Raw genomic sequence first — 27,551 nt, 5'->3', positions numbered from 1 at the left:
ATTCTTTGAATGATAGACCATTCTCTGCTACAGCCCTCTGGGTTTTCTTTTGGGAGTTTGCTTTTGTTTTGACACCATTAGTGCAATCATTTATCATTTATGCAACAAACATATTTCATTAATATCCTGCCATGCTGTTACTTTTTCCAGTGTTTTAACTTCTACAATTTTGTCTGATGTTGCCAATGGAGCTGCCTTGTGTCCTTCAGAGGCTGATGCTGTTCCCTGACTTGTGCACTTGTGGTCTCTGTGCCAGTAACACCTGAAGCACAGCAACAGTACAAGCTTTGTCTTCAGGCACTTTCCTGCTAGTTTTCACCTGCTGTAGAATAAAGCCAGTTACTAGTAGATGAGGCTGGTCTTAGATGTCTAAAAATAACTGTACTGTTTCTCTGCCTTTCTCAGTGTCTTTTTTCATCCTCTCTTGTTTGTTTCCTATACATTAAATGAGGATACACACATTTATTGATGAAAACATTTAACTTAAAAACTTTACATTTCATTAAATTTTTTAAACTAAACTTTTTCACTGGTAGTCCATAAATTTTATTTTTCATGTGCTACTTTATCATATTTTGATACTGGGTCCAAAATGTTCTTTAAAATGCTTTGTGAAATTCTGAATATTGAATTTTTAATGAGAACTGATTAAATCATGAACATTTTTTCTACAAACTTTCATAAATAATAAACAAACCAGTTCCTCTTTTAGATATTGGCACATGGAAACCAAGAACTTTCATAACCTTCTGTGGTCTAGCAACATTCTTATACTAGTTATCTCCATTGTCATAAGAATGTGAGTTCTTTTTAGTAAAACATTCTTAATACTGGTTTAACTCAGTTTTAGAAAGAAATTTCTGTGAGTTAATCTATGAAAATTTTCTAGTTGAACTTCTAGAACATGCGTAGTCAACAACATAGAGCCACTGGAGATACTGGTTTGGCAGTTATGGAGTCTTTCGTCAGAAAAAAAACCCCAGCCTAGTCCTGCAATGGATGCTGTATAAGAGAAAGAGTTGTCTCTGTCAGCTAGTAGAGGTGACAAGTGATGCAATTAGTAATTTATCAACCTGCTTTTTTCTGCAATGTATTGGGTGTGGTTGGATTTAGTTTTCTTTACCTTTTTTTTTTTTTTTTTAGATCAGCATTAAGCCTCCTCCTTTATCCCCTCCATAGCCATGTCATATGATTTAGCAGTTGGGAGAGGTGGTTAACAGATTCTAATGTAGCTGCCCAAACATCATGTGCGCACTCAGGAAGTAAGTTGATGGCTCTTTATATAGGCTAGAGAATGGAAATTCAGAAGAGAGATTAAAAAGCGGGGGCAGGGGAGGAGAGGAAAGATGGGTAAGCATTTATGAAAATACTTCATAGTGTAGAAAAATACACATAAGTTCATCAGCTAGATAAATTTGTAATACTAGGAAAACTGCTGCAGAAATATTCCTTTATCCATTTCTGTTTAACTTTTATATCAGTGATCTGGGAGAAAATGTTAATTCGCAGCTGTTAACCCAACTGGCAACACAGAAATTGGAATGGTAAAGTAGGGGCTAAGAGTATATAGTAACCAGGATTCATTTAGAATAATTGCTTTGTCACTCCTCAGTGTGCATTCTGTATCTTTGTGATCATTAGTTCAAATTCTGTGTATGTTCAGGATTAATGCATAGGAAAGTAAGTGATGAGAAATGTAAGATAACTGACTTAACAGGAGTCCACGTGGTTCTCTCACCTACTATACTAGGAGATTTGAGTTTTGAAAAAAAGGACTAAAATGCCATTAATGCAATATATGCCAGTTATTAGACTATTTCTGAAATATTTTGGCCACTTTTGTTATCTTGTATTGGAATATATGTCAAATTGGGAAAGGTTGATGGTGAAGCTGCAAGATGAAATGATATGCAGTCAGGCAGATCTGCCTTCCTGTGAGACTAAAGAAAACTTCCTATTCTATTGAAGGGATTTTAGTGATGTAAATTGCAGTCTGATGGTATCTATGCAAGAAGATTTTCTGCCCATGGAGGGTTCTTTACTTGCAGATACAAAGGTATGACAAGATGCAGTGAACAGATGGTGAAGCTAGGTAGGGAAAGGGAAATAAAGTGCCTTTTTTTTTTCATTTTCCCCTCAATACAAATGATTAAAAATGTGTAGTGAATTTTGCTACTTAAGATCTTTAAAAGAAGATAGATTTTACAGTTGCTCTTAACTGAGTTGAGTATAAAATGTTTATACTTTCAATTATTTACAAAATGAACTAATTTTTCCAAAGTAAACTCTATTGCCTTCAACTTTCACTGACATTCAGATAAAGAATAATTGATTATTGTTTTATGACAATTGTTTTAATGTTTTTAGGTTTAATGATGTATAAATAGAATAATTTGTGTAATCTGCTTACAGAAACACAGTGTTAAAGAAAAAAAACAAACAAGAAAATTTCTGAACAAGTATAGATGCTTCCAATAAGTAAACCATTTTCTATGTAAAGTCTATAAATAGCCAAGTTTTTTTCAGTTCTTCAGACTTCTGATCAAGAAAATGTGGGTTGTGATTCACTTAGGGAGGCCCACATGGAGTTCAGCTTGCAACATGAAGCTGTTGATGAAAGATGTTGTCATACAGACTACAATAATGCAATCCTGTGGTTAAAAGAGAAAGTCTTGGCTAATAGACCTGCAGATAATTAAGAGGGACATAAGGCATCTAGCGGACATTTTAGTAACTATAGTCTTGATTTTTTTTGAAAGAAACATTACATTTAAAGTAGCAGTTTGCTATACAGAAGAATCTTTTAGCATCAGACTTTATTACTAAAATAGCTTTGAGGATTAGAAAATGTAAACATCATCTGTCTTAGTGCATCATGCATCTAATTTAGTTGCTAGTCCTTTGTAATATTAATTACAGTTAGAAATACTGTTGTCTTGAATGGAAATGGTGATAGCTTTGGCATGCTTTTCTGCTACTTGTTCACTTTTTGTTTGTTTGGGGATTTTTGTTAGCCAGGGGATTTTCATCAGAAAATCACCTAGATTACTTAGTCTGCTGCTGTGGAGAACAGTTTGCTATAGTTACTAGCAGTCAATTAAAGCATCTTGTTTCTTCTTGTAACTTGAACTGAAATTACCATTTCAGTATAATTCTTGGAATTCTCTGTTGGGATCAAAGCAGCACCTTCTAGTTTTCTGTAGTTTATGTGGTGCACGAGCTTTTACTTCCATACCAGATTAAATACGTAGTCTGAAGAGGAAAGGCATATTTTCTAATTATCAAGTGAAAGTCCAGAGTAGATGATGAACATTTGTAAAAACAAAGATGCCCATGTGCAGCAGTAAACTTGGTAGTGCTTTTATGTGCCCAGGCTGTATGCATACTGGGATACAGGGATCTACATAGGTAGGAATTGAGTTCAAATACATCTTTAAGATTATGTCAAATTTAATGACTAAGGGTTGTTACAGTTTTAAAGTGTGCTCCAGATGAAGATGCATACTGTTTTAAGTTCAACTCCAGCTTAGAGACAGAAAAAGCACATTTAATCACAAGTGAAAAGTTTAAGGTTCTGCTGTGCAAGTTTGCAAAGCAATATTACAGTTACAATGATGTGAAAGTCAGTTTCTGCCTGTATTTTTAAACCAGTACCGTTTTACATGTCTTGAATTCCATGTGTGTTCTGATCAAAGCTCTGTAATGACTTCACAAACACCAATTCTTAGTCACGGGATTGATAATCTGATGATGAATCCATCATACAACATAATTCAACTATTTATTTTCTATTTCGTGGTGCAGAGAATTTGCTTCAGTAAGTTTAAAAGTTTTTTTTATTTGCTATTACTAGTGATAGGATTTTTATTCAGCGGATTGGAAACTTTTCAGTGAAGACACTACTATTCATGTCATTAGTAGTCTTTTCTGGGCATTTGCCAAAATGCCAACATGAAAAAGGAGGTGGGGAAAATAGAGGAGAATTGTTTAGGGGAAAAAAGTTAGCGTAAGAGTAAAGCTTTCATTCTTTTAAACATCACCACAAGGCCACAAGGATGATCAGGGGTCTGGTGCATCTCTTATGAGGAGACATTGCAAGAGCTGAGTCTGTTTAGTCTAGGGAAGACTGAGAGGGGATCTCATGAATGCATGTAAATACCTCAAAGGCGAGTGCCAGGAGGATGGTGCCAGACTCTACAGTGTTGCCAAGCAACAGGATGAGGAGCAATGGCCATAAACCAAAACACAAGAAGTTTCACCTCAACATGAGGAAGAACTTTTGTTGAGGGTGGCAGAGCACTGGAAGAGGCTGGCTAGGGAGGTTGTAGTCTCCGTCTCTGGAGACATTCAGTGATATATTCTCTGTGCGTTTCTTGTCATCACGTTCTCTTGCCTCCAAAGCATTGTATTGCTGCCTTGGTCATTTTAAGGAGGTTTTAATAATCATTTGCAATAGAGTGTACTTCTAAGCACTGAGTGCCATTTCTCCTTGTCTTTTTTGACTTTGTTGCCTAAATAAAATCTGCTTATCCAAGTTATTTTCTCACCTATGACTCTTGAGACTTTTGTTATTGTTTGCTTATAGCACACTAACTTTATACCATATTTTTGGAAGACATTCAACAAGTAGTATAGTGTTTTAATATACTATTAGTGACTGTTAGCAGAGAGCAATTAAGACGTCCCCTGAAATGAGAGAAATGACTTACAAGCATCTTACATCTTTCAGTAACAAGTCCTGTATTTTAAACAAGCTTAGACTTCCTTTCAGTTTGTTGTTCTGGTGGCTAAGACATCTTTCAGATAATTGCATCAGCTGACACATAGAAGAATGTATGTGACCTAGAAAGAAGAACTATGCAACTCGTCAGTTTGTGTATATACATGCAAAAACTGAGTGAGCACTAAGCTTAATCATAATTCTTTCACTCCCAAGTTTTTTATCCTAGTTTGAATTTATCATGGCTGGGAGTATTTTAGCAAAGTCCTTAATTACTCAGTTATTATATATATAATAAGTAACTTTTCTTAAATCCTTAATTCTGTTTTGCTGTTCCAGCAGTCCAGAGAGTACATGAACTTAGTACTGAGTCTGGTGCAATGTGCAGTGAAATTTAGTAAGCCTCCTATCCTATCTTTATTGACAGCATCAACAAAGAGAGCATTGTGGATGTAGAAGGCGTTGTGAGGAAAGCACATCAGAAAATTGGAGGTTGTACTCAGCAAGATGTTGAGCTTCACGTTCAAAGGGTAAATTTTTGAGCAAGTGGGGCACTGGTTAATTGTTTGAGAAATTATCTGTCTAGGTTGTCAGTCTGCAGTCCCATACCAGAGAAAGAAAACCGCTTTAAACTACAAATTCAGGTGTATCATATATAAACAGGAAACATTTCTGGGTTTAAGAGATTTGACTTTTAGAATTTTCTATTTTTATCTGCCATTTGAATTACAGTACAAAGTAAAATAAAGTATCTCACTGGAACAATTTGGGTGAGAATGCTTGTAATTCTGGATTTTCATTCATAACTGCAGCAGATAGTGTAATAAAAAGTCTGATTATTTTTAAATGCAAGTCAGAAGTTTCTTCTTCATCAGATAGTTACAATCTTTCCCTTAGTACAATACAATGGAATACATATCTCAGCAAAAGTAGAGCACTGGCTTAACAGTGTGGAAGCTCTTGAAATCTGAAATTCCTGTAGCTTGTGTTGTAGGGCTGGAGGAAGTGCAACTTCGTAATTTGTTTAAATAGAAAGTGTATTTAAACCTTTATGTAATATCCTTTCCTTCTAAAGGCTTTCAACCAAACTCTATGCCTACAATACAGCTGAAAACAGTCACCTTAAGACAATGTACAATGACTATTACAGTTACAGCAGTAAGGGAAATTTTAGGTAACAGTGTTGGGGAAAATCTGCAGATTTTGAAGAAACGTGTTTTAATATATGTGCAGATTATCATATGCTTGATTTTTCTGAAAGAATATCAAATTCACTGCACTGTGACTACACTGTAAGGCAAGGTGGTTTTCATTCTCTGATTGTATTTTAGGTATTTCATGAACTTTCAGTGTGAAATGGCTCTTTCAGATATCTTTCAGATGATCTTGCTGGAATCAGAACCTCGCTGTGAGATCTAATAGTTTCAGACCTGGCATTCATGCCAATAGGCTTGCCCTCAGGCTGCGTGTACTTGCTCAACTCAGTGCTTCCCAGAAGAAAAAAAAAATATTTTTAATCTTTCAACAGGAAAGCAACTAAGCACTTCCAGTATTGTCATGAGAATGCACCCATGTGTCTCAAGTATTTGAATAAAATCACTGTGTTACAGTTAACAGCCTATGCAAACACTGTTTCAAGTCTGTGCCAGAAATATTCTTCTGGAAATCACACCTTTTGAGCTGATTCTTATGCTATTTCTGTTCCTGTCTCAATTTCAGATCTATGTGATCAGTTTAGCTGAACCCCGACTGCCCTTACAGCTGGATGATGCTGTTCGGCCAGAAGTGGAAGGAGAGGAGGTGAAACTTTGTATCCTCAGATACTTTTATTGTCTTTGAAATTAAACAACATCATGAAATCCAGGCAACTTCCTTAATGCAGGGATTTGGGGGTTTTGTAAGGCTTACATTTTAATTACTTTTTGTTACGCAGAACTGGGTTAGAAATCTCTATAGCCTTGATACCTGCTGAACTGCAGAAGGTCAAAACCAGAGGGTTTGTAGTCTTCTGTGTGTGTCTTCTGTGACCCCACACACAGAGAACTCATAGCTGGGTTCTGCCTGTGACCTCTGGAAGAAGTTAGACCTTAAGCTTTGCTGCCAGTTTCTAGAATGATCTAGAAATTCTACTGAACTTAGAAGTAGCCCTTGTTTTTTAGCCAAAGGATATTTTTCCGTTTATTTTGTTTTATTGTTCTTGATTTTGCTTTTGGGCTTGGGATTTTGGTTTGGGTTTGGTTTGGTTGTTTTTTTTTTTTTGGGTTGGTTGGTTTTTTTTGAGGTGTGTGTATTCATTATGTATTTTTTCACAACTGTTCAGGATGGAAGAGCTACTGTAAACCAAGATACAAGACTAGACAACAGAGTTATTGATCTGAGGGTAAGAAATGTGCTGTGTTGCATGCTTGCCTGCAAGTGTTTATTCTTCATATTTCTAATCTGTGAAGCAGTAAAAGTCATGGATTTGATGGAAGTGTATTGTTGGCCAGAGGAAAAATAAACAACATGTTTTTGTATTTGTGAGTGACTTTGTGAAAACACAGGTTTTTTTAATCCTAAATGTTCACCTTTTGTGACATTAATCAAAGAACACATATCAGTAGTTTAAAGGTGAACATTTAGGATTTGGCATGTGACCGTGTACGTCTGGGCTTTTATATTTACAAAAGTTAAGGGTGATTGAATAGGGACAGTTTAGAAACGCTTTTTTCTCAGATATACCTAAAAACTGTAGTAAGAGCTCAGTTTTGGAGTATAAGATGGAAGGTTTTAATTCAGTGTTTAATAGAGATGCTGTAGCGCATGTCTCACAAGTAAAATTGTACCAGGCTGTGATACCAATCTCATTCTCTTTGTTTCTTCCTTATGTTTTGCTTTTTTCTTTTCTGAAACACCTTTCTTCATTCAGGTCATAGAGACACAACGTTGTGTGAATTCACATACCTCCCAAATATTTACTCTTTCAGATCAGTAGCAAAAAACTGTACACTAAATCACTTACATAACTTTTTTTTTTTTTTTAAATTGCAGCTAATACTAAGCATGTAAGTAAGAAACCATTCTTGCTGACATGAGGCTTTCTGGTCTTTTCCCTATTGGCTCTCCACAGTAAAGTTTTTATTAACTTTTCATTGAATAAAGAACTTCGCTCATTTTTATGGCGTATCTAGTAGTGCATTCAAAGTTCTGCTAATGAACTCAGTATATCAGTAGTAGTTCTCATTACTCCAGTCTGTGAACCTGGGAAATAAAAGTAATTTATTTACTGGAGAATTTATTTATCTGGAAAAATTGACACTAAGATGCTTAAAGCATTTGAAAGTCTGATCTCCAAATTTCAGCAACTAAAACTACATGTGCAATTTGTTTTACCTGGACCAAAGTTAATTGCTTTTCACTTGACCTTACGTATAATACTGAGCAACTTCAATTTGTGATAACTTTGCAGGGTACTCAGTATCTCATCATACTGGTCTCTTCATCTGTGTCTTAAATTAAGCCTTTGATGAAAAGAATTCTATATTAATGGTTGAAAGTGAAAATCATTTAAAGGATCAGCAGCTTATGGTAGTGGTAAGACAGGGTACTAAATTGAAGGGAGAACTCTAGGATGCTCAGAAATGAAAGTTTTAGTTGAACTTCTGGTGATGAAGAAATACTCAACAGCGCTCCAGAGAAACTTAAGAAAATCCATTAAATGAATGGTATACCTATATAATAAACTGTAAAGAGCCATGAACCCCAAAGAGAACAGAGAAATACTACAAAGGGAATGACTGTTAAAAAAATACTAGCTGAAAATAATGGCATGAAAGTATCTGTGGCTGTAATTAAGATGAGGGCACCTGCACAGTAAAACCTAAGAAGGCGTATAGTAATGGAAAAAGAAGTAAGACTGTAATGCCATAATAAACACAAGAGATGGAACAAAATAGATGGGCTAAAATTCTTCTGTCCTCTACACAGTCAGTAGTCCAGCATGACTCTCTCAGTACTTCTTACAAATCTCTGCTGGTACAGTAATAGAAGATTAGTTAATCAGTATTCTGCCTGGAGGGTGCAGCTGGTGAGCTAAGTGGGTGCTGCTATGACCTTTTATAACTTGTATGTCCCAACCAGTGTCAGTACACCATTTATTCAGTAGTATTTGGCACCTTGTTTTGAGGTCTGAACCTTAATTCTGCCTTCTGCAGAAGCTATTTTTCTCCTTAGCTCCAACAGCTGCTGCAGTGTGGTGCAAAACAGCTACTTCATGCAGAACAGGAATTCACGTTAACTTTTTATGAAACTGAATGAAGGATGAAGTGTCAAATCTCAGTATTTAAGTGCTTTATGTCTCCTCCTCTGCATGCACCTGTGGCTGGGTGTAATCTGGCCACAGCTTTCCCTAGATTAGGTTTAGGTATCTATCTTAACTTCCTCCTATGTACAGGAAAAGTTTCTGTCTCTGACTGAGGAACATTTCTGCATGTTTGTTTCACATTTCATTATTTGTTTCAGACCAAAAGCAGATTATTTTGGATCAGTAGGCTTATGCCTATTCATGTTTGCTTTGGCTTTTTTTCTGCAGAAGCTTTGCTTGTGCAAAAGAAGATTCTAAATAATAATGTGTTACTTTGACCTGTGCTTTTAAAAGGGAGATCTGAATTAGTAGACAAAGTATTTAATGAAGAAAGGGGAAATTCCAGTGAGAGCATATGCTTATATATATGTACACATCCTAAGTACTGTATGCAGTGGAATCACAGGAGCAGGGACACAAAGGCAGTTTGTCTTTCAAAATAACTGAACACCACCACCCCCCCCCCCAAAAAAAAAAAAAACAACAAACCAGAAACAAACAAACAAACAAACCAAACAAAAACCAAAAAAATGAAACAACAAAAAAGAAGTAATTGATTTTCAGTGATTTGGTTGGATAGACTGGAGCTGTATTTCAGAAACGGGAGTTCAGAGAACCACTAATGTTTCAAGTGCACTGCATGACCTAAGGCATGATCTAAGGAGGATTAGAAGACACATTGTTTTAAAAGCTCAGAGATATCTGAAACCATTGGTAGCCACTGCTGTCCCATACCTCTTCCTTCCAGGAAAACCTAATCATGGGCAGATGGGAAGAAATGTTAACAGAGTGGTTCTGACATAGATACTGAAATGATCTGTTCCTGCAAGTGCGGGAGGAAGTCCAGCCACAGGTACATGTACCATCTAGTTCTGGTTTCCTCAGTGCCCCAGTTTTTTAAGGAAGAAGGAGGTCATCGAACATCAAAAATAGAGATACTTTTTTGTATGTTTGTTTTGGGGTTTTTTTTTTAGAAAAATTTAACAAACTATAAATGCATAGATCTTGGCTAGACTTAGACTAAAAAAAGGTCTTTAAATGGAACTGAAATTATTGTCCATTTAAGCACAGTATTTAAAGTAGTTAAGTAGTTTAACTATTTTAAGTAGTTACAATGAGTTCATTAGATAGGGCTAAATCATGATAAAGTGGAGCTGTGAAACTCAGTTATTGCATCACTGAAAGGGACTGGATTTCAAAAAACAGCATTACTCCATCCAGCTATGATGTATAAAAAGGAGAGTGCAATTATGATGCAAAAGGAGTGCAATTAATAATAAGGAAATTGCATTAATGTATATTTAATATGCAGAGTATTCTGCAAAGATTGCAAGACTTTCATGGTTGTGTACATGTGAAAATAGACCAAGTTGTGCCCTGTATTTTTAACAATCTTGCATTTTGTTGCTGACAAAGATCTCCCAGAGGTGCCTGATAATTTTCTTTGAGGTTAAGGATGGGAAGTACTTAAATGCCAAGATCCCAAGCTATTGCTGTAGTTGTTATTCTGATGGTGAGGAAAAACGGTGATTATTTAAGGTGGAAGGGTTTAAAAATCCTTTCCAAAGAATGATGACTGAGAAGGAATGAATTTGTTCCTGATGGGGTAACTCATAAAATACAGATCACAAACTTGTGGAGTAAAAAAATCAGGGGTGTAGAGACAGGAGAGCTGGTAAGAAGAAAGAGTCGTTGTATAGACCAGATTTTCTTTCAAATAACCACAAGTGACCCATGAGGAAGCCACTGTTGACCTAAGCATCTGTTTTTTGTGATAGCTTAATAAAAGTCAAACTGGTTGATTCAAGAGCTGTTTGATTTACCATTCCTTTACTGGAACAATTAAAAAAAGCAAATTGGAACACTGATTGTGTTTTTAGATATTTCCTTCTATGATTCTGCTGTTCTTAACTGAAGTATTCGTTTCATGAAGATCTGTGGTAGGTAAAAAACAAGAAAAGATGAAAAGTGAAACACTGATTTTTGGGCTTTGCTTCTTAGTTTGTCTTCATCTGAAATAAAAATCAATTCAGGTTCATCCAGTTTTAACAACGGACCTGACTGATTTCCTTACTCTATCTTACTTTTTATGTCCAGTAGGGTTTTTATCTTAACAGTATCAGTCCAGATTTGATTTGAATTATGCACATTATGCAGTCCTGATTCTGTAATTGCGCCTGCTAATGCACAGCTCATTGAGACCAAAGCATGGTGTTTATAGGTCAACATTATCCTATTTAAACTGCATAAAGTATAAACGTTAAACTCTATCTCTAGTTGTTACATGATAATCCAGCTGTACACTGATCTTAATGCAATTTTGCCTTTTTTTTTTTCCCCAAAATACTTGATTACTTAAAGCTTGATTTCATTGTGTTGAATTCAGCTTACTAATTGCAAAAGCTGTGTTTTTCCTGACTGAATTCAAGCTGTAATGAACAAGCAGATGTACAGTTTATTTTATTGTGGGTAGTGATTTGGTAGTGGAGACATAACACAGTCCCAGTCATTTAGACAACAAACTTCATGTTCATATCTTCTTCTTATACTATAAGTAATATTGAAATTTGAATAAAGGTTTACTTCAGTCACTTTGGGGTTAAAAAAAATGTTGCTTAACAGAAACCTGTTTCCTAGCAAAACCTTCTTTTCTCATACATAGTAGAGGAATTGCAAAAATATTTACATTATTTAAAACAATGTGTATTACTTAAAAGAATATAGCTTATATTATTTTCCCTTTTTATTTAGCCTACTTAATGTATTTAGTGATTATTCATGGTAGAAGATAGCTAGTTAACAGCAGGCACACAGAAAAGCAAAACTGAGGTGAGAGTGGAACAGTCTACAGCTAACATGAGAGTAAAAAGAAAAGTTCACAACTTTGCACGTATGTGCCTCAGTCTCATCTCTTTGAGATAGGATCACATAAGGTGTTAACTGTCCTCAATTCTGTTGAGCACATTTGTTGGTCTCTGGCAGCTTACATGGCTATTATTCTAACACTGCAGCTTGTGCCAAATGAAATGCGGTAGTTGTTTTTATAATCTTGATTTTAGTGTTAAAATACACTCTGTTATACTATTATCAATATTTTCCTGTGTGATATTTAAATAACAAACACACCGGTGAAACTGGAGTGAGATTATAACCAAAACTCCTATTTAAGCTTTGTTAATTACACAATTTTTAATAATCGCAACAATGGCGATTATTAAAAATAGTGAGTTTTCCTGTAAAATCATCTTCAGTTACGTGACATAAGTTTATTTCTGTTTCTGCTTAACTCTTGAAGGAATGTTTACTGTACTTGCCATAGTCTCAGATGAGATGGTTTGTCAATATGTGTGTGGAAGAGTTCATATTGGAGTAAACACTACAGGAAAAGAATGTCATGGCAAAATCTTTTTAAGGCAAAGGTAAAAATTGATTCATTTTGACAACTGTCTCTGTCTTACAACACAGTTTGCTGAGTTGTACCCAAGTGTGGTAGCTGACATGGTAATGGTGTTACCTACCATGGTACAAAACTTTGTTAACACGCATACCAGCATCTCATTTAAAGAGATGCTGGATAGACAAGGTAACAGCTTGAATTATTTTCTTCAGATAAATTCACTCTCTTTTTCCAAAACATTCTACCAGCGCAAATGATCTAATTAAAATTTTGCTTCATGTGTAGATACAGAGCCATCTTTGGCGAGTTGTAATGGCACGTGAAACTTCTGAGGTCATGCATTTGGCTCCAGTGCACACTGAGTTACAGTTCTTCAGGAGCTTGTTTCAAATGTCTTATTGGTGTGTTTCTTATCAGGAGACTGCAGTAGAATCATAGAATCAACTAGGCTGGAAAAGACCTTTAAGATAATCAAGTCCAACCAGGACTGCCAAGCCCACCACTAAACCGTATCACTTAGGGCCTCATCTACACATTTTTTGAACGCTTCCAGGAATGGTGATTCTACTACTACCCTGGGCAGCCTGTTCCAATATGTGATCACCTTCTCTGTGAATAAATTCTTCCTACTATCCAATCTAAAAATCCCCTGGTACAGCTTGAGGCCATTACCTCTTGTCCTGTCACTTGTTATGTGGGAGAAGAGATTGACATCCACCTCACTACAGCTTCCTTTCTGTAGTTGTAGAGTGTGATAAGGTCCCCCCTGAGCCTTCTTTTTCTCCAGACTGAACAATTCTCTTAGCTGTTCCTTATAAGACTTGTTCTCCAGGCCCTTCACCAGCATCACAAATTCTCAAGTTGCCCTTGTCAGTCTCTGAAGGAACAGACACTGAAACTCAGCTACCTTGGGTAAGAAGCAGAGTGGTCTTGTCAGGTCTAGTTTGAGGTATGAAGAATTGCTGCTTGTTCTTTACTTATAGTTAGATGAAAGCTTCAGCGTCCAGATCTGTGAATTTGTCTGCTTTCATAAATACTATTTTTTAAGCATAATATATCATTATAGATGGAATTAGGAAGACAGTCTTTGCTCTGCATTCTCACTAAGTCAGGAGGAATTAACTGTCTGACAAACTACTGTTAGTGGAGAACTGTGTTCGTTATTGACTGGCTGACTGACTGTGCACAGTTTCAGGTCAGACCAAGTAATTGCTTTCAGATTTGGTACAGCAACCATTTTTTCTTTTCCCTAGGACTGTATGATTTAGGACTGCATTCTTACCTGCTCTGGCGTGAAACTTGGTGTTGGTTTGTCAAAAGGGGAGAGAAGAAAATGTTACTATCCTGCTTTAAATAAACGTGACACCATCTCTCTCTTAGCATTTTTTGAAATTTATCTGATTTATCAAAACCTGTATTGGTAAACCCAAACAAGTTGTCATCTCTTGGAAAATGTCTTTCATCTTCTAAGTAGGAGATGGTTAAGAAAAAAAAAATTAAAATACCCAAATAACCCTTTGAATCATCCCAGTGCTTCCATGTAATACTAGCAAATTATGCTCAGAACTCAGGCAGTCTTAGCATATGTCTGATTCTGGGAGAACCATGTAGAAAAGGTGAAAAAGTTTGAGGGTACTTCTGTAACTGCTGCTCAAAACCTCATTGCCTTCATTTTGAAAGTAGTAGGAGTAGTGGCTGTGGTTAGTGCTATCAGACAGTGAGAGCTGGTAGCTGTTATTTACTAGTCTGAACCACTTATACTCCTGAGATATTTTATCAGTCAGCTAAAAGTGCAAATACCTCCAAATTACTGCAGATCTGCAGCATTATTACAGTTTTCTCTTTTGTTTTTCCAGTGAAGCACTATCTTTATCTTGCAGAGACGACAGATGTAGCTTTATTTCAACGTATCTGCTGACTGGCTGTCTAAATTTGGATGCTTATATAATTTGTTTTGGTTGGGGGTTTTTTGTTTTGTGGTTTTGTAGGAGTCATGTGAAAAAGCCCACAAGGCTCTTCTTACGCTAACTGAAAAGTCAGGTATCTTTCAGAAAGGAGAAGTAAACAGTGCTATGACGCAGATTGTCGTAAAGAACTGCTCATAGTTGTTTGCAAGAATTCAGTAGGTTTTATATATGCTGCTAGGTTGCTAACTGTCAGGTCTTAAAAGCTGCAAACACAAAATCAGATACGGGTTCAGTGTTGACATATTGCAGTGGTTTCAGCATTCATTAAGGGCTTTTTTTTTTTCTTCACGCTAAAGCCCAAGAACATTACAGGAACATTTAGTGTGGGTATTTACTAATGAGATAAGTAGCTTAACTGTCATATACATAAACAAAAAGATGATGATCAGTTCAGCTAAATCTACCTTTTTTTTTTTTTTTTCCAGCTAAATGTACTTTGGGAGTAAATTCTGAAAAGACAGAACTGCAGTTCACATGATCAGGTGTTTTGTGGACTGCTTTAAATGCTGAGAGTTTAGACCTTGGATTTGGAATGGTTTTGTGGAAGTGTTGTACATGGTTAACATGTGGCTGTGTTTTTACATGCAAAACGTTGTATTTGATAGGCTTTAATAGACACAAATGTTTCTACTTCATGTAAGTTACTGATGGCTTTGCCTTTATCGTATGCTGTATATTACTGCAGCTGCTCTAGTTCAGTGTGCTTGAAAGCTTTTTAATAGGTTTAGTGGTTTTGTTCAATTTTTTACTATAAAATCTTTATTTGCAGAAGCATATAATAAGTGATTAGTTAAATGTAAAACTGTCCGTAGTGTCTCCTTTATAACTGAGTATGCCATAAATTGAAATGAGGGGTTTCTCTTGTTTCCTTTACTGTTTCTTTTTGTGTAATGAACAATTATCCATTTGCATTTCTCTCTGTTTAGCAAATACAACAATCAAGTGTTCCTAAGACAAGAGATTCCTCCTCTTTCTAGCTCTCCAGAAAAATTGTCAGGAAAAACTAACTTAGGATTCATTACTTTATCTTCTTCTTATAGACCTCTACCAGTCAGGCAATCTTCTGCGTTCAGTCTGGAATTTGTCAGCTTTTCCGAGAAACTCTTATTCGCAAGGGATTTGTGGAAATTCAGACTCCCAAAATCATTTCAGGTAATGTATATGTGATCCAGCAGCTACAGGTCATCTTCTTTTAGAGTTGCTTAGCGTACCTGTCAAAAATTTAGTAAGTTTTTATGTAAAAACCGTAAAGTTCTATTTCTAATTTAGATGCAACATAGCTTCTCCTAATAGGTATCAAAGTTGTTGTTTACATTTCTGCTGACTTCAGATGTTAAAGGAATGACAAGACAAATATATATACCTGATTTATATACCTTGCAGTGCATTTAAAGTTTTAATTTGATTAAATACAGATGCCTGATCATATGCATTGTTCTTCAAATCGGTGATCTCAATGTTGAACGCTGCCAGTTCCATACCCAGTATAAAAAAAAAAAAAACGCTCCACTCTAATTTAGATAAAAAGTAGCTTCCATCATGAAGAAGTTACAACAAACATATCATGGTATAAAAGATGATACTATACAATATGTCACTTCTTTAGCAATGAGTATATGGCTAAATAGAAGGTGGTGGATTATTTTTCTGAAAGTGTGGCATAACAGCTTCAGCCCGACTTAAAGTCTGGAAATGTAGATTCTGCTTCTGTTTCTAGTTCTAGAAATGTAGATTCTGCTTCTAGTTCTAGAAATGTAGATTCTGTTTCTAGGTGATCTGCTGTATTGTTTTAAAAAGTTAAATTACTTGATTTACTGATGGATTCTTTTTCCCATCTTATTGGTCTTCTTTGAGGTTTTGTTGATGTTGCTAAGACATGCATGGAAAATGTAGGGGAGAATATTTGTGGTTTTGTATGTGCATTCATTCTATGCATACATTTTGGTTACTGAATTTTATACTTCATCTATCTTTTTGAAGACAGCTCTTAATTGAGGTAAAAAAAAGGGCTTTTTAACAAAATATATGTAAGCAAGTATTCTTTCAATCTGGAAAGTATCATTGAACTATAAGATAACTTTTTTCCTGCAGACAGTTGAAACAGCATGAAATACTAAAGACTCCCAAGTAGTTTATTTACATAGGATCTTTGAGGAAGTGTGCTATTCTTACTGTGCAGTGTACCATTGAAAGCAGGCAGGCAAGCATCCTATTGTTTGTATGAGGTCATGTTTTGTAAAAATAACTAAGTTAAGTTGGTGCAATCCTTACTAAACTTCCAATTTAAATATCATAGAAACATTTGTTCTAAGATTCAATATTTTAAAAGTCACTTCTATTCAAATATAGCTGTAAATATTCACTGAAACCATTTCAGTGGGAGTAGTGGTAATGACAGAAGCAGCATTAATCTCGATTGAATGGTTAGTAATAATAATTACTACTTTACTTAGAGTTACCTTAACATTAGAACTTGCAAAGATATTGGTAGCAAGTTAGGCAAGTATAACTCTTGTATTGCACACTGGGAAATGGAAACATAAAGTGACTCAGCTGATAGTTTGGGTAGGCAGTTTGCAGTAAGGGATTCAAATGTGTGTATTCTTGGTTCCTGTTCTCTAAAGGTAACCTTCTAGGAAAACTGCCTCATACTGAGAAAAAGCTTTATACCTTTGGCAGGTGTCCTCTGGTAAATCTAGTTCTGGGTCTGAGAGATATTTATGCCTTCAGCTAGAGAGGATGGTCCTGGTAAAACAGGATATGCACTTTCATCTCGGCATTTGCAGCTAACCCCTGGAAGTCTACATCACTGGTTTCCACAGAAATGTTGGGCTGCAAGTAGATGTATTGTACAAGCATGCATTCTCTGCTGTTCTCATTCTAAGATGAAGGACAGCTGGGAATAGTAATATTTTAAACTACATTTACGTTTTACTACATTTTAATCTAAATTTACAGTTTTGCAAGACAATGTGTGACAGTCCTGAGCTGCAAAACTTTCTTAGAATTAATGAGTGCACATATATCTTTTTCCTCTACTACACTTTGGGGAAAAATCTCCTTCTGATCTCTAAATGTAAGACCAATAGTCAATCAGTCTACCTCAGATACATTTTGTACATTTTTATTTTAATAATTACTGCAAGCATTTGCTTTTCAGCTGCCAGTGAAGGAGGAGCCAATGTGTTTACTGTATCGTACTTCAAAAGCAGTGCCTACCTGGCTCAGTCCCCACAGCTGTACAAGCAGATGTGTATATGTGCTGACTTTGAAAAGGTTTTTTGCGTTGGGCCAGGTAAGAAAAGCATTGGTTTATCTGAAGTGTGAAGTGTGCAGTGATGGCTTTTAGCAGCTGTGGTACAAATAAGATAACACACATGCTGAAAGCTTTGAATGGTTTCACTTGATACAGTTTCACTTGTAAACATAAACTCAGCTGGGGCACCTAATAAAAGCAAAGTTGATAGAGAAGTTGCTGAAACAAAACTAAAATACTGGAGTAAAGGTAGAGAACTCTTATCCGATGCCTGCTGTTCTGTGAGGATAAAGACTATAGAGTTGCATTGGAAACTGATAATAGTAAAACATGGAACAACACTGTGATTATTGAAGCCATAGTTTGCTATTAGTCATGCCCAGTAGTAGCCTAGTTGGCTTTAGTTGCCCAGTAGTAAGCAGTTAAAAAAAGCAAGCTAGGTTTTATGTGCTTTAGGTTGCATATTGACATATACTTATCCCTTGCTATTGTATATGTTCCAAACAACTTTATTTAGAAAACATATTCTTTATCTGGACTGTCAGTAAATAATTAGAAAATCAATAATAGGTTCTCTCTTTCTCGAAAGCTGGTAGGACTTGGCATTTTTAGGTGGTAATACAGCCTTTAAAATTATTTATTTATTTTTCCTAAGACCTCAAAGACCACTTCAGAGATATGTAAGCAGGAAATTCTGGAAAACAAATCAATAATAACAGTTTATGCAATTTAAAAAAAAAAAAAAAGTAATTTGGAAGATCTTAAATTTCTTGCTAATTGCTAACAAATGAGTCATGGTTTATAGGAAGACATGTTTATATTAGACTCATACGTCTGGGAAAACCAAAACAAAACCAGAACACGTGTACAACTCCATTTCCTCTGAAAAAGACAGTTTTCAAGTCTGAAAGTCCTTCTGTACCTGAAAGCTTGTCTGTTTTTACCACTTCTGTCTGTTTGTCTAACAAGAGATACTGCCTGTCTACCAGTCTTGTCTGTCCTGTATCCTTTGAGCACCACAGCTACAATAATGTTGTTACAAATGGTGCTCCGAGGCAGCTAGTTTTCTTGTTGATTTTCAGTGAGAATTGTCATGTCTAGAGACAGCATTGCCTGTCTAATCCAAATGCTGATGTAATTGATTGTCAATGTTATTTTTTCAAAATGGAATGATAATTTCAGGTCAATTAGAATTTCCATTGTTTAATTTTACAGTATTTAGAGCTGAGGACTCCAATACACACAGACACCTGACTGAGTTTGTTGGTCTGGATATTGAAATGGCTTTTAACTATCACTATCATGAAGTGGTAGATGAGATTGCAGATGCCTTGGTGCAGATATTCAAGGGACTTCAGGAAAGGTAATGAAAGTATTTCAATTTCATGAGCAACTTTGTGATCTCTTGCATTGTGGTATGAAATGGGTGAGTTTTATTCTAAGCTTGTCACATAATCAGTGGTAACCTGATTTACAACAGAACTTCAAAACATTTTTCTTTACTCTTAACTAATTGTTTGTGCCTTATTTAAAGTTCACTCAAACCATAGGGCAGTAAACTATTTTTAGCCCAAGTTGCATCTCCTAGAATATGCTAACATGCACTAAGAAAACTTGTTCACTGTTGATGGACTTCCTAACAGAATTGACCCATCGTTAATTTAAAAGATCCTTCTTTTTGTGCCACTACAGGTAAACTGATTGTTAGATTCTTAATTAATATTTGCTGTCTAAGAAAGTTTTTCTGATTTAAATTTATTATAACAGCTTGCATCTCTTCCATGAAAGCAGCAAAGATTATTTTCCATTATTCACAGTCTAACTCATTGAAAAGTCAGGTCAGAAGTTTAGGAGGTGGTTTTCATTTGCTTACAAATTAGCCTATCTTGCAAGCAGAAGTGCATATCTTTTCATCTGTGTAGAAGGAATTCTCTTTTTTTTTATATTTAAAATAGGATATTACTTAAAAGAGGACTTTACTGGGAAAATTTGACCTAGTCAGTTATTTCTTACAAATGGTATAAAACGGAAGTAGTGGTAAAATATTAACGTGTATATGATTGCAATAGATGCATTAATTTACATGAAACATTTCATTAGAAATGTACAGTTTCTCCAGAAGTGACTTTAAAACAGTTTTTTATGTTGCAAGAGGGACCTCTTGTGGCAAAATTGTATTGCCATTGCAAAATCACTATTGGATGCAAGGAGAGTACGTTTCTTGACTGTTTTGTATTTTGCTTCTGTTCTTGTTTCCTTCTATATAGATTCCAAACTGAAATTCAGACAGTGAACAAACAGTTCCCTTGTGAGCCATTTAAGTTTTTGGAGCCAACTCTGAGGCTGGAATACCGTGAAGCTGTGGCCATGCTTAGGGAGGCTGGTATTGAGATGGGTGATGAAGAAGATCTGAGGTACTTTGGCAGTACACAAATGTGTCAGTCTTGTGAAAGTGTCAATTTTGTACTGTTCAACTGACAGCCCTCAAGAAGGAACCACAAGCTTATAGAGGAATAAACAGTACTTGTACCCAACTCTCTTGACAAATAAATGAAAAGGATATGAAAATAGTCCTTCATTTTAACGTAGACTGTATGTACAAACTCTGAAACCCAAAATAAAGTAACTTAAAACATAAAGTGAGAGTAACTTGACCTTCTAAGGATAAGAAGCACTTGTTTTTCTAACAGTTGTGGTCCTTCGTGTGAATTGTCACGTCTTTGAATAGAATTAAACAAAATGATTCTTCAGGCTTAAGGTCTTTCTTATCAGTGACACATTCCCACTTCTTTCCACCTCTTAGGAAAAAGATTAAGCACGTATGATTGCATTCCCATTGGTTTAGCAGAAGATGGGTTTAACTAACTGATTATATACAAATTTTTAAAAAGAACTTAATAGATTAAAAGGTTTCTGTTCTTCTGTGTAATATATCCAGTATCATTAGGATAATGTACAATTTTACAGTTAAATGATCTGCATGTTGAAGAAGTTTCAATCATAAGAATTTGATAGAGCAAAATAATTTCTTCAGCAACTGCTTATGGTATTTCTCAATTAATTGTGCCTAAGAAGAAATGGCTGCACAAGGTATATGCCAATAGGAAACAGAGTACACAATTATTCAGTAATCAGAATATTGGTGATTAGGAAGCAGTCATATTAAGAGCAAGAATATCTTTAGGTATCAGTTAATTTAAGGGTTTTCTAGGACTAATACAAAATATTTAGGAACAAAAATAAATATCCTTTATTTCTGAAATTGTCTGCACAATCCAAAGCATTCAGAAACAAGTACTAGAGTTTCTAAAGGGTAGGGTGCATAAAATCTGTACCTTGAAATCTTTTTAGCTTTGTGGAGCATATAATCAGCACAAGTTTAAATCACTTAATTTTAATGGTGATAAATCTTTTTCAGCACACCTAATGAAAAGCTCCTGGGACGCCTGGTAAAGGAAAAGGTAACAATTACTTTAGATTAAATAAAGTTGTGATTGAATGTGAAACCTGACGTCATGGAGTCATTGGGTTGGGATAAATTTCTACGTCATGTAGAACAGCTCTTTACACACTTATCAAGAATACAGTATCTCAAAACATGTAGAAGTTGTGAAAAGTTTGTGATTAGCATAAACATTTTTTAATTGTTGACTCATTCCCATTTTGTTGCTGCTTATTTAATCTACAGACAGTTTTGTCTTTAACATAATAAGCTGTTTCAAACTATTTTCAGTCTTTTATATTTGTTTCTATCATCTGTTATACTGAGTACACCAAACAGGATAGTACGTTCCAAACCCAGATCTCAACATAATTAAAACCAACCAACCAAGCAAACCAGATTCTAACTAAATTTATAGGAGATGGATAAGTACCTGTTACTACAGAAAAACATTTTACTGCTAAACATTTGTAAATTTACACAAGTATATTGGAAATCTGAAAAATAATACATGACTTCTATTGATAAGTATTACCTTTTTAAGATAATAGTGTTAAATTCGTGGAAAGATATTGGAAGATCTTTTTGCTTCTCTTTCAAAGATTCACAACACTGGTTATGTCTTCCTCTTTTAATTTGTTCTTTACATAATTTTCTCTTGTACTAACTGTTTAAATTACCTTCTTTCAGTATGACACAGACTTCTATATTCTTGACAAATATCCTCTTGCTGTGAGGCCTTTTTATACAATGCCAGACCCAGTAAATCCTGTAAGTAAAATTATTTGTTGTTGTTGTTAGTGGATTTTTTTTTCAGTTTAAATTATTCTGTGTGGGGATAACTTGATGAAATTAAATAAAGTGTATTTCTGTGATCCACTGTTATAATTAAAATTCTGATAACAAGATATGATCAGTGTTACATGACGTGTAAAATATTTATAGTTACACTTCACTGGTGAAAACATACTGGAAAGAAACAAATCTAGCTAAAGCTAGGAGAACTCTATGGAGAGATCTCCATGACCAGAACACTGCTGCCATCACTGAAAAGAGGCAAAAACATTCTTCTAGGGTAATAGACACTTTAACAGAAAATATAGGTTTTTAAAATTGTTAGAAACTCCCCAGTTCATTCCTAAATCCAGCGTAAATATCTTTAGAGCATCTTCTGCTGGGATAACTACATGCAAATGTAGTATTTTTTCAGAGGGCATGTGCATGAACTTCAGTTTTTAAAATCAACTCTAGTTTAACAAGAGGAGCAAAAGGGATGTAATTCCTGACCAGACTCCAGATACATTGCAGTCTTACTGCACAACTTTGGATACTTCAGATAAGTGAAGTTGTTGAGAGGTGCACATTTGCCACGTAAGGATGGAGCAACTGTAGGTGGGAAATAAACTCATCTTTGTTTTTCCAGAAAAACTCTAACTCTTATGATATGTTCATGAGAGGGGAAGAGATCTTGTCTGGAGCGCAGAGAATTCACGATCCTCAGCTGCTGACAGAAAGAGCCCAGCATCACGGCATTGGTAAACAACATGAAGCTGAATTTAAAAGAGTATAAATCATGGTTGGATTTGTTTCCTTTAAAGGAAGAATTTGGGGCAGAATTTGTTACATGTTGGTAGTGCTAAAATCATCATGCTGTTTCATTCTTAATGTTAATGCATCTAGTTCTGTTTGACCATTTTAATCTAGAGTGAGGCTATTAAGAAAATGGTTAGTTTCCCACCAACACTTCGATGAAAAGGAATTGTTTCCAAGGACTTTATAGAGAATGTAATACAGGAAATATGTTCAACAGAATGAGGGTAGACAAGTCTCCTTTGGTCATGCCTCTCTCTACTGAACTGAGAGCAAATAAGCAAGTGTCCCTCGGTGAAATTTAAAAAAAAAAAAAAAATCTCAGCAGGGACAAGGCCAGCTAATAGTAGAAGGGTAAGAGTAAATCTGGTGATCACAAGAGTAAAATGTAGGTTAAAATTATGCTTTCAGTGAATGGCAAAAAATGAGTAGCTCCCCTTGTATCAAGGTGGAAAAATAGTTGCTAAATCTTTACTTTCTTACTGCAGTTTATTCAAGAAATCACCATTTTCTGTAAGTCACATGAACAGTTGGGCCTAGCTGTTACTCAGTTCTAGAATTTCTTCCCTAAGTTATTAACAGCATTATAAAATCAAAACTGTCATAATTTCTAAATAGTCCTGGATAATTTACATGTTTGATGAGTAAAACCACACTGTTAGTTTGTACGTTAACTGGTAAATTTTTTGTTGTGTTTGCAGTTCTCTAGTCACTTGTATGTTTGGCTTGGTGTTCATTAAGCAGGTGAGAAACATGTCTTTTTCCTCTCTAGATTTGGAGAAAATAAAGGCTTATATTGATTCCTTTCGTTTTGGTGCACCTCCACATGCAGGTGGTGGAATAGGTAAGTGTATGTATTTTATTTTTTATTATTTTTTTTTATTTATTTTCAATTTATTATTTATTTTATTATTTATTATTTATTTTTTATAAAAATGAGAATAGTAGCCTTATTAGGCAAATGCATGGGGCTGTTTATGATGGAGAATTTAAACTCATAATGGCACGGTCTGGCAAGTTTAGGTGATCACAAGAAAAAGTGTCCATTTGTTAGCCAGGCACATCACTTTCGAATTTGACCACTGAGGAGAATTTAAGGAAGCAAGAAAATACCACATTATGTATGGATTTGTCATTGCCTACTCATACAAGAAGCCACTGGTCTCTTAGTGCATTTGATGAAGCTGTTATATAGTGAGGAGAAATAAGTGGTTGCTTGTCATCTTCAGCGATTTGACTGAATATCAATGATCAGTTTGGCTCATGCTAATGGTTTTAGCAAAGGTACTGAGGCTTTGTGTCTTGGCTGTATTTTGCATATTAAAATTAGAAAAGATAGTGTTTAGGTATCTTAATTATAACAATTTACAGTTACGTACATTGCTTCCATTAGCAGGACGAAACTGTTCATGCATGTGGAAATAGGACACTTTGTAGGTCCTTATCAATAAACACAATTATTTATTTGATTCAGTCTTTCTGCATTTGCCTTATTTTTGTAAAGTATATTTAGTACATTCTCAGCATGTTCTCAGAACAACTAAGTTTGCCTTCAGTAAGTGCATTACATCTACAATACGCTATTGAGACAACTGTTTTGAAATACCTACAAGGTGATCGACATCTACCTGTATCTATGATTATGGAGTACTTGGGAGCCAGAAGAGATGCAGCATTTGCAGATGATCCAAAAGCATTTAGGCCAGTCAGAACTAACATCAAGGAGGCTGAAGCAACATCTCTTCTGCACAGTAAATGCTCCACATGGCGTATCCCAGAGGTCAATCCAAGTATCAGCCAAACAGGAGATGCTGAGAGAATTAAGGCTGGTTTCTAGCTGTTTCAAATGGAAACCTTAATACAGGAGGGCAGTGTGTGAAAACCAGTATGCATATGGGGATCATGGCTGGGATGCGTATGTAACCCCACAGATTAGGAAGTTTTTCCATGTTCCACAGTACACACACAATAACCTCTAAGATTTCAGGAAAGAAGAAGACAATCACTAGTGAAATATTTATTATTATAAAAGATATCACCAGAGAGTTACACAGATACATATTGCTGAATCTACATTTTTTTACTGTAGAGAGTTTGGAATAAGCTTCCCCAACTGTAGGTTTTTCCTGTTGTTGCTTATGGCAGTTGATGTCTCTTAGTCTGAAGCTGTTAAGACTTGTTTGGGCTATGCTGCTGTTTACTGTATTCAACATATGGTTCTCCCAGTTACCCACCTCCCATTTCAGTGTTCCATACCATCTTTCTTAAAAGTCCGAAGTGATTCAGAGCAGGGTTGAGTCTCTAGAGCCATTGCTTATTGATACATTTTCCAAACGAGGTCTACATCATGGTATGTAAAACGCCTGGCTTTGGTTCTGCTTTCTGTAGTTGAAGGTGCTGATGCATACATGCCAGTATTTGGTCACACTACTGTGTGGGGCTGACTGTAGGTATAGAGTACCAGATAGGAAGGGACCTCATCTGGTCCAAATACCTTTAGCTTTTTAAGAGTTTCAAACAAACAAATGACTATGCTGATGGGGGTTTTTCATTTGTTGTAGGGCTGGAAAGAGTAACCATGCTGTACCTAGGGCTGCATAATGTTCGTCAGACCTCCATGTTTCCACGGGATCCCAAACGACTGACACCATAACATGAGCTGCTTTGGAAAGTTTGAGATGATTTGCCCTGCAGATATGATACGATTGAAAGTATTTCCCCTGCTGCTGATGAACCTGTATTGACCTGAGTGTTGTAATACGCAATAAAGAAAAAAAAGAACATCTCATTTCCTGAAGTGCTACAAATTTTTTTTTTATCCTTACCTCTTTATTTAAAAGATAATATTTGAAGAGATCAGGACTTTTTGTATTGGAGACTGTGCATTGATTTGAGCATTTGATTTGACCATTGTAATATCCAATTAAAAAAAAAAATTTAAAAATCTCATTTCCTAAAGTGCCACAATATTTTATTTTTTTTTTATCCTTAGCTGTTTATTTGAAAGACAGTATTTTAACAGATCAGGACTCTTTTGTATTGGAAACTCCGCACATTTTTAATGAAAATGTGATACATTGAGTTAGTATTCTGGTGTCACATTAAATTGTATCATGTTTCTACATTTTAATAAATTATGCAATAAAAATTCTGCTGTTTTAACTTATGTCAGCAAAACTGAATATTCTGAAGTAAATTTCTAAATCAGGAGGCAAGCAGCCAGTTGTTAATTTACATGAGTGTTATGTAGAGAAGCAGATGAGAAAAGGAACATTCTTACAAAAAATACTCATATGAAATTATGAAAATCAATTGCAATAAATCTCTCAAAGTAAATTAGATGCAGTGTCTGTCTGTATGGCTTTTGCTCTGTATCCTCACAAGATAATAATGAGTTGATCAAGAGTCAGTTTGGGTTTTGTTTTTTTTTAGGCCTGTTCTTTATGTTACTATTTGAGAATGGACAGAAGGTTACACACACTCATAGAATACACAAGGATATGTAATACTCTCAGAAAATAAATGAAGGGTGAGTTTGAGAGCAGGTCAGCCTCTAGGGTAACAGACAAAACAAATCAGCAAAGATTTAATATATCTATTGCCAGTGAAAGAAAAGCAAATAATGTAAGCCAACCTATTGTAGGGTTTGTTTTTTTCACTTGTAAGTGCTGTGAACGGCCCAGTTGTTGTACATCTAGAGAACTGAGTGTTTCTGGAAGCCAGAGTACTTCCAAAATTCTTTCTGGACATCCTTTTTCTCAAATGAACCACTTACTTGAACCTCCTCAATTTTCAGTGATGTGCAAAGCTACTTCTCTTCCTCCTCCCAACCAGACGTATGTGCCCTGCATTTGGAGAGGAACCAGTGTCTGAACTTTCTTTTTATAGACCTCATCTGATAGTTGTTTTTCAAATTTAAAACGTTTTTGTAGGTGTGGCTGCCAAAGAGAAAAGGATTAAGCTGCTTACTTGGGCATTGCAATGGAGTTACTCTAATATTCATACATATTTGTAATTCCCGACCTAATTTTTGTTTAACATATTACACGATAAAAGTTTCATTAGGAAGTATGGTTTAGAAAGTCTGTTATTGTTGCTACCTTGATTTTTAAATGTCAGAGAAGTCACATATTGGTTATGCTACAAAAAGGTCAGCGAGGCTGTGTATAAATTGTGTAGAATTTCACAAAAGGGCAAATCATCTTTTGCAGCTGCCACTGAACAAGACTTAATTTTAATGTTTTGTGACAAGAGTTCTCCATTAGAAAACAATCATACTAAAGGTCAGTTAGGTAAAGTAATGGAAATGTCAAAGTTAAAAGTACTTTAGAAGTCACACAGCTCAAGGAATAAAACACTTTGCAGCTCTGCTTATGAGTCTGATGTAATTAATTTACCATGGAATATTCCCCAAATTATTAACTTTAAAATCTTACAGTGTACCCAGATGTACTTTACAAAGTTAAGTGGATTACAAACATGTCTTATCACCATAGACAACTTAGTGATGAATCTGAGTTTCAAAACAGTTCTTTTTTTCAGCCAAGCCAACTGGAATTAATTTAATTACCTTTATTCATACAGAACCAGCAGTGTATCCCATATCGGAAATGCATCCATCTAATAAGAAGCAAAATTACTGACTTACATTTCATGCCAAGAAAAAAACCTGTTTCTTACTCTAGAATTGGCAGCAAGTTTTGTGCGTACGTTCCTGTAACAACTGTGCTTATCTCCCATGCAAGAGTTATTTAAGCTCATGTTGTAGTTTGATTTACTCACTTTGGCTGCACAAGAACGAGAATTCAGATGGAGGCCCTAATTCCTCTGTATTCAG

General features: G+C 35.4%; 1 protein-coding gene across 1 annotated transcript in view; it reads left to right on the top strand.

Moving 5' to 3' along the window:
- Nucleotides 1-25,924, top strand: part of DARS1 (aspartyl-tRNA synthetase 1) — a 40,222-nt gene extending 14,298 nt beyond the window's left edge. The window contains exons 5-16 of the mRNA XM_080621255.1: nucleotides 5,148-5,250; nucleotides 6,440-6,520; nucleotides 7,041-7,100; nucleotides 15,467-15,578; nucleotides 17,587-17,721; nucleotides 18,898-19,045; nucleotides 19,950-20,096; nucleotides 21,101-21,143; nucleotides 21,815-21,895; nucleotides 22,548-22,659; nucleotides 23,487-23,558; nucleotides 25,276-25,924. Of these exons, the coding sequence (XP_080477381.1) occupies nucleotides 5,148-5,250; nucleotides 6,440-6,520; nucleotides 7,041-7,100; nucleotides 15,467-15,578; nucleotides 17,587-17,721; nucleotides 18,898-19,045; nucleotides 19,950-20,096; nucleotides 21,101-21,143; nucleotides 21,815-21,895; nucleotides 22,548-22,659; nucleotides 23,487-23,558; nucleotides 25,276-25,367 (1,186 nt within the window). The 3' untranslated portion in view covers nucleotides 25,368-25,924. The remainder of the gene's footprint in view (nucleotides 1-5,147; nucleotides 5,251-6,439; nucleotides 6,521-7,040; nucleotides 7,101-15,466; nucleotides 15,579-17,586; nucleotides 17,722-18,897; nucleotides 19,046-19,949; nucleotides 20,097-21,100; nucleotides 21,144-21,814; nucleotides 21,896-22,547; nucleotides 22,660-23,486; nucleotides 23,559-25,275) is intronic.
- The last annotated feature ends 1,627 nt before the right edge of the window (nucleotides 25,925-27,551 follow it).

Source organism: Psittacula echo (genome assembly GCF_963264785.1).
Source record: "Psittacula echo genome assembly, chromosome: 6".
Classification (NCBI taxonomy): Eukaryota; Metazoa; Chordata; class Aves; order Psittaciformes; family Psittacidae; genus Psittacula; species Psittacula echo.
Note: the sequence above shows the minus strand (reverse complement) of the source record. Positions and strands in the feature narration are given on the sequence as shown.